Source organism: Tasmannia lanceolata, unplaced genomic scaffold, assembly GCF_043159265.1.
Source record: "Tasmannia lanceolata isolate RefF3 unplaced genomic scaffold, GAP_Taslan_0.1 ptg000020l, whole genome shotgun sequence".
Taxonomy (NCBI): domain Eukaryota; kingdom Viridiplantae; phylum Streptophyta; class Magnoliopsida; order Canellales; family Winteraceae; genus Tasmannia; species Tasmannia lanceolata.
Genome location: NW_027518697.1, coordinates 12,062,115 through 12,070,003, shown reverse-complemented (window position 1 = coordinate 12,070,003; position 7,889 = coordinate 12,062,115). Strand labels below are relative to the sequence as shown.

Below are 7,889 nucleotides of genomic sequence, written 5' to 3'. Positions count from 1 at the left end.
GAAGTGGACCCACTTTCAACGACCAAAAATACATATTATTGGATTTTAGGGTTGTCTGATTGGTAATATTTTTTGGCCATTGGAGATTAAGCTTTAGAGTCTATCACATGAACGATCAAGATCGAACCGCAATGGGGGTTAAATAATAGTAGGCACACATTATATGACGAGAATTTATATGATTCCCGACCGTCAAAACCTGCTGCCTTGATAACTGAACCAAGGAAAAGTCAAAAAAGAGGGTTTCTCTTGGATTAAAAATCAGGGGAGAGATGCTTCTCTCTCCGCTCTTTAGGTTTTGACTGTCGGGCACCATATAAGTTCTCTTATATGACATGGTTGATGTTACCAAATTAACTCAATGCCATGTTGTATAACTAACCGGAATGCTAAAACCAATGTATAGTAAATTAAGAACTGGCATCAAAGACGGGCGGTTCTAAGGATCAGCTTCTCCAACTCCAATGTATATACGATTTTGAGAGAGATTTGACTGGTCTTCCTAAATACAAACAAAGATACAAGAAAAAGACGAAGAGCAAGACATGAAAAAATTTGTTTACAAAAAGATGTGAGGCTTTCATTGATCATAATTGTCAATAACATATGAACACTCAATTAACACTAAATCAAATCTTAAAAGCCCTCACAAATCTACTCAAAACTACTTGAATCCATAAAAATAAAACTACAATTAGCCTGAAGATGAGCACTGCTCAAAACCACTCTAACATTAGGCACGTAAAGTACGCGGGCTCACGGGCTGTTCACCCGACCCACGCATGTTTTCAAGTTGTTTCGGGCTTTCACCGGAGTCCTTGATGAAAGCTCGGCCCGCATGGGACCCTTCAACAGACACTTCTTTCAACCTCTCCAAATCTATACCTTCAAATTTACCAAAAAGATTCATATCTTCTTCATATTGGTCCACAAGCAGATAGGGTGGGATCTCCTCATCTTCCTTAAGCTCAATTCCCACTTCGAAATAATCATAACCCGCCATCGCCATGGCTAGAGCTTCCACTGACATGGCTGTGAAATTTTCAAATGGTTTTGGCTACTAATAGTTTTCACTTGGACTGTATTTATAGCCAATCAAGCCTTGCTACAATTAGAAGCTTTTTGGAGAAGAAGGAGAGAGTTTGTAGTGGAGTAGTAGGAATTTAGAAGGATTCTTAAGCTCCTATTCTTTCCTTTTCCACCATAAGTTTCTTTTTCTTTGCTGGAATCATGAGTTGCTATGGACACTCATACAATCGTTAGTTTGAGGAGGCAACAACTGTTATTCAATGAGTTTTTTATCCATGCATATTGGAAACAAAAGATCTAGCAATTGTTATATAATCACAACCGTTCTTCTCGTAGGACCTACCATAATTGGACAATGCAGTAAATCCGCTCACATTGAAATCCTATTCGATGTGACAATGCCTTGTACTTAGATGTTTCCATATATTCGGCTGCCCGTGGACCCAACATAAGGACACCTGGGCCCACATGAATTCGTAATCTAAGCCATGCAATTTGGGTCATTGGACGGAACTGATGTGTCCACGTTTCTGCCTTGGAGATTAGTCCTAGTTACCATAGGTTTCTATTTTTTAAAGTTGAGTGCACTTGATTTAATTGTTTGCTATATGCTAGGAGCATCGAAATTTCGGATTTCGATGGGGACTGAAATCGAAATTCACCGAAATTCAGAATTTCGCCAATTACCAAATTTTGGTCCGAAATTTCAGGAATTTTTTTGGGAATTTCGGTCCGAAGTTTCGTTTTACTGCCATTTTTTTAATAAAAAACAATTGCTACAAAATTTCGGCCGAAATTTCAGAATTTCAAACTGAAATTCCGATGCTTAATACCAAATTTCGGTTTTCTGTCGGGTCTGAAACGGTTACCGAAACCGAAATTTTAAACCATGGCTAGGAGTAGTTGTTGTGAGTTAAGAGTTTAGTTCAATTAGAGTTAGATAGTTGAGTCTTAGTGGCAGAAGGAAATTAAAGGCTGTTTATAAAAGGAAGTGTATTGGACGACTTAACCATTCTGGTGCTTTTGGTAAAAATAAAAAAAGTTTCATTACCGAGCCATCAAAAAATAGGGGCCACAAATCCAAGGGTTAGGATTGTCCTCTGGAAACTATTTTTGGGGCACACTTATCTATGACAGGGCCAAAAAATGAATGGTTCAGATCATCGATTCATGTGGGCCTTGTTGTACGTTTGTGGATACTCTGAGACCCCCTTGAGAAGACCAAAATAAGACCCTGGCAGACACCTTACAAATAGTTCTGGTAAGCTACTATTTAGATTAGATTGCCTGGGTTTTTGTGTTCGTGTGTTTTCAGCCACTCGATTGAGATGTTTTGAGCTCAAACAAACAAAACAAAATATAAATAAAAGACAGATTTACCAATTTATGTTCACCCAGTTCATGGTTGAGTTGACTCGGTGAGTTTATGAAGCCTCAGCTGAGTTGATAAAGACTCTTGAGAAGCTCAACATTGTTTCACTTTCCACAACGGTATCGATAAACGATTAAAGCAATGCATTTGGTTGTCTCTGGTTCTTCTCTGGGTATCGATAAAACGATTAAAGCAATGCATTTGGTTGTCTCTTGTTCTTCTCTGTGCACAATACATACATCACAACAGTGTACACAATTCTATACAAAACATCTCTGTAAATCGCATTTACAAACATGTTACTATATCAAATGTATACATGATATTTGTCAGTAGAGTATATATTTGTCAGCAGACAATACACTGGTGATCGTATATACAGAAAAACAAACAACCTAGCCCAATTGGAATTGGTGTGAGACAACTCAGAACTCAGAATTCATTGCCTGTCAAGCAGCTTGGTGACATTTTCATCGGCCATCTCAGCTATAACAGAGGGGACCAAAAATATCAGGCATGTTGAGAAGTTCCTTAGGCTCCATTTCTTTCGACGTAAAAATGGACGTAAAATTTGTTTTATGTTGAACATAAAACAAATTTTACGTCGAAAGAAACAGAGCCTTACCTTTCAGTTACTTTTTCTCCTGCTCTCTCCAAAGAAAAAACCCAGTCTTCAGTAAAGATACACTTCAGCTCCAGAAGGGAATTCCCGCAGCCACCCATTTGCGTTGGCGGACAAGGTATATTGCCATTGTTATTGGCTTTCCATTCAGTCAATGGTCTGAGTTGTTCTGTAGAGCTCAAATCCACGTGCTTGTTTGAAGCTCCATTTTTCCCAGTAGTATTCAGAATGGGATCCCCACCATGTACATAAGCTTCCCCTATTTCTTTTTTCGGTGAAGGTACTTCTTTTTTTAGTGGAAATGTTGCCACTCTTCCTGGATATTGCATGCCTACTGCATAAACACCACTCTCATTGTCGCCTTCGCGTATCTTACGGCAACAATTAAGGCAGAGACAATAGAAACAGTTTGAACAGCTTCTATGAAAATCAATCATGCAAGCTTTGCAGTTGTCGCTGCTCCAAAATCATAACATAGGATCAGACTCTCATAAATTAAGAAACAAGTAGAAGCAAGAAATGCTTAAAAACTGCATAAGAAAGGTTGTAATTACTCAGGGCAGAGAATCTACCAGTACATACACTCATCACTCAAACAAACTGCCTGTTGAAGTTCCATTTCAGATGGCAACAATCCTATTCAAATGAGAATTGTCGGCAATTAAACAAAAAATGGCAACAAAAGTCAGTAATGCAGCAAGAAATGGACCTACAAATTCCAACATAAAAAAGATAAGAGTGCAGCGATCCCAGAACTGGAGCAGAACTTACGTCAAATATATGCCTATTATTTAATACCATATTCTCTATTGAAACCTTTATTGATATGCCAAATGAAGCATAGTAACATACATGAAATAGATTTCTTAGCTTACTAAAATCACAATCATACAATTTTATTTTTCTGAGAAGGTAGAAAATAACATATCATACTAAATCTCAAATAAAAGAGTAAGAGAGGAACTCTCTGTCATTTATAGATTATAAACTTAGCACCCATGCAATAACAGACTTATAGAGTTATAGGTGCTGTCAACAATGGGGACATCAACAGGATTTATTTTATCCTTGGATAGACTAGTGATCCTCTATTCACGTCAACCTTTGTTTTTGGGTAAAATATTAGCAGCACAAAATTGGTGAACAGTGAAAACACAATTTCATAATAAACTTATCCAAGCAGGACAGCCAACCCTAGGAACAGATTATCCAGGATTTCTATCCCCATCGCGAGCAGCCGTAATAGGACTCCAAAACCTCCCAAATCAACATTACAAATACCCCACTAAATTACCAATTCAAAAAAATCCTTCTGAAAAAAACAAATTTAACAATTAAATAACACCTCCTAAAAAATGAGTTAGTCCATGGTGCCCCGCATGTATTACGTCATTCTCTTGTTTTGAGAGAAATGCACTCCTGCGGATTTAAAATCACATGGATGATTTAAATTGCATTTCTCTTGTCGAGGTCTTCGAATTGCAATGAGTGAGCTCTCTTCGATCTGGTGGCTCTTCTTTAAACGATTTCAAGATGAGTTTCCTTCCATCCTAGTTGAGAGAATATGTACTGTTTTTCTCTAGTAAATGTCTGAATCGTTGTAGTTATTGCTTAGGAAAAAGAAACAATAAATCATTGTAGGTCCACTCCTACCAAAATCAAACATCTTTATATAATCTCTAAAAATAAATTAAGATCCTTATAGCCTAAACCTACCAAACCAACACTGCTAACTATCAGCTAGACCGCCAACTGTAAAAATGCTACTAAAGAAACAAATTTAACCATTGAATAAAACCCGTCTAGAAAAAATTAGTATAGTCCATGTGTAGACAAGCTTTACATCAGTCAGGCAGGTCATACCTTGAATCTTAGCCTCAATATAGCCTTTTCTGTTTTTTGATCATGATGCATTTGTTTCAGAAATGGAATAAGTAAATCTATCAAATAACCACAATGTTGCCCTTTGCTATTTCCACAATAGACTGGGAAAGCCTTTGCTATTTCTGACTCTGACATCCGGGAAAACCTATATTTCATGATCGAAACAAATGAATTCAGTAAAATAATTCCTAATAGAAGATTCTACAAATTAAAATGTCATATCATGCTGATCCCGCATACTACAAATCAAAATCATGCCCTAAAAATTTTAAATTTAGATAGATACTACAGTTACTAGTAAATTGCCTAAAGTTGTCGACATATAATGTGCACAAAAAATATATGGAAGATAGAGAGATAGCGAATAAATGAGATGAATGCGAAGCCTATAATTAAAGTTCTTGACATCAACTCACATGAATTTTGGTCTAGGGAAAATAGAAATAGGGTAAATAATATATTCCTAGAAACTTTTATGGGGGTTTTCCTAGATTTTCTTTTTTCTACTGTTTGGTTCATTCAGAGGTGTCATTTTCTTTTTCTACATTCTTGTTTTCTACTGTTTGGTTCACATTGCATAACTTTCATCCGTTTATCCTCACGAGTACCACCAATTATCTTCTTCATTTCTAACAATTAAATTGTTTTGTGAAGCTACTGCTAGAGATCATGTTTGAAGGAAAAGTAGGGATATAAATAATACAGGGTAATGATAATGAAGAAGAGAGTTGATAATCCAAGTAGAGTAGGTGTGTTTGGCGAGGTAGAAGTATGATTAGCGGAGGCTTGTGCAGATGTACATGATGCATACTTAATAGATAAGGTGCTAAAAGAGGTTTTGGGGTCAGTGATTTGTTGACAGAGTTCCTTGATAGTTTAATCCATAGTTACCATGGTGGGAAACGAATTCGGGAAACGAAACGTGAAACGTGAAACGGAAACATGAAATGCTTGAAAAAAATATTAGGGGAAACGAGAAACGAGAAAACAATAGAAAACCGTACGAGAAACGTCTTAGGAAACACATTAGAAGCGTTTTAGAAACGATAGAAAGAACACATATGAAACACAATGAAATCACGAAATATGTGGTTTTGTAGATTTAAATTTTGTTAATTTCAAATTTCTATTTGAATTTTTCTTATTTTTATTTTTTCACAATATATGATATTGTTTTCTTTTTTAATGTGTTTTTATTTAAATATATGCTATTATTCCACAATTTTTTATGTGTTTTTTCCATAATGATTTTCGTAAGTTCCAGTTATGTTTCCTACACATTTCACGTGCGTTTTCTACGAGTGTTGCATATGTTTATCGTGCGTTTCACACATGATTTACATTAGTTTCTCATATGTTCCTATGCATTTCGGAAACATTTTTCCAATTTTTTATCATATTTAGGAAACGTTTCCGAAACACGTTTCCCACGTTTTAGGGGAAACGAGTTTCCCATCCACGAGAAACGCGCTTTAGGGGAAACGGGTTTCCTACCCGCCCAAGGAGTTTCTGGCAACTATGTTTAATCCCTTGAAGCTTGATTTTGGACCATTGAAGCACGGGGCAATTCCACTGTAAATTTTCTTCTCTTCCACGAAGAGAAGTTAGGATCTATCATGTTCTCACTCCATTGAAGCACGGGGCAATATTACCTATCAGATGCCCTTCTGTGTAGGACACCGAAGAATACAAACTCTCCCCCTCTTTGTTCATCATGCTTGCTATTTATGTTTAAGTCCCAAGAATGCACTTTCTCAAGACTTCAATTGAGCATGCATAAATCTTTCTCACTACCATTTTACAAAAAATGTTGCCAGCTGCATCATTCCAATCTACACTAAAATTTACAAATAGAAAACAAATAAAAATACAATTGATAAAAGTATAAAACTAAGCACTAACATCCGATAAGGTATGACTAACATCTCCCATCAAACCATGTATGAACTTTAGAATAATGCGAACATGTAGAAGCAGAATGTAAGCAACAAGCTGAGTAAGGACATTTCATCTCCAGTTTGAGTAACAACAGAACGAACAGATATCATGTGACCAGAAATTACTTGCTTGCAGCTATTTCCTCTGTTGCTCTTCCCAACAAAGAAACCCACATTTCTGGAAAGATAAACTTCAGCTCCAGAAGAGAATTGCCACAGCCACCCATTTCCATTGGGGGACAAGGGATACTGCCATCACTATTGCCCTTCCATTCAATTAATGGCCGGACTTGGTCCGTACAGCTCATTTCCATATGTATGTTTGACGCGTAGTGTTCATAATAGGATCCACACAATGTGCAGAAGCTAGCCCTCTTTCTGGATAATGCATAACCATTGAATAACTAAAACACTGTTTAAGGAGATTGCGAAACTTGCGGCAACAATTAAGGCAGAGATCATACAAACAGTTTGGACAGCTTCTATGAAGATCAACAATAGAAGCTTTGCAACTGTTGCTGTTCCAAAATCATAACATAGAATTAGGTCCTAAACAAATTAAGAATCCAGCACAAGAATGCTAATTAAATCGTATAATAAAAGCTATAACTATTCAGAGAGGAGAGCTACCAGTACACACACACATCTCCCAGAAAATCTGCCTGTTGAAGTGCTATTTCATCAAATGGTAACCGTCCTGTTCAAATGAAAACTGATGTTATAACTAAATAAAAAGCCCCACCTCCCCTCTCCACCACCACCACCACCCATCCACACACACCAAAAAAAGGCAGGTCATACCTCGGAGCTTAGCCTCAATAATCTTTTCCATTATTTGATCATGATCTACTTGTTTCAGAAACGGAAGAAGTAGATGTATCAAATAAAGAGAATGCTGGCTTTTGTCTACTTCATTCTTATTTCTCTCCGAATCCTGATAGCAGGAAAAAAAAAATTGAAAAAAAAAAAATCATTAGATAGAAATAGAAGGCGCCATGATTTTTTCAGTAAAATTTGAATTCTGCAAGTTTCCCTGAAAGCATAC

The 7,889-nt window shown here is 36.7% G+C and overlaps 1 protein-coding gene across 1 annotated transcript; it reads right to left on the bottom strand.

Annotated features, from left to right (window-relative positions):
• Window positions 1-2,618: 2,618 nt before the first annotated feature.
• LOC143854286 (uncharacterized) lies at window positions 2,619-7,673 on the bottom strand. Its single transcript, XM_077364164.1, has 6 exons — window positions 7,646-7,673; window positions 7,475-7,541; window positions 6,971-7,362; window positions 4,887-5,052; window positions 3,596-3,659; window positions 2,619-3,479 (listed from the first exon to the last, which is right to left on the bottom strand). Exons 3-5 carry the CDS (start codon window positions 7,156-7,158, stop codon window positions 3,615-3,617), a joined length of 399 nt encoding a protein of 132 aa, XP_077220279.1. The 5' UTR covers window positions 7,159-7,362; window positions 7,475-7,541; window positions 7,646-7,673; the 3' UTR covers window positions 2,619-3,479; window positions 3,596-3,614.
• Between the last annotated feature and the right edge of the window lie 216 nt (window positions 7,674-7,889).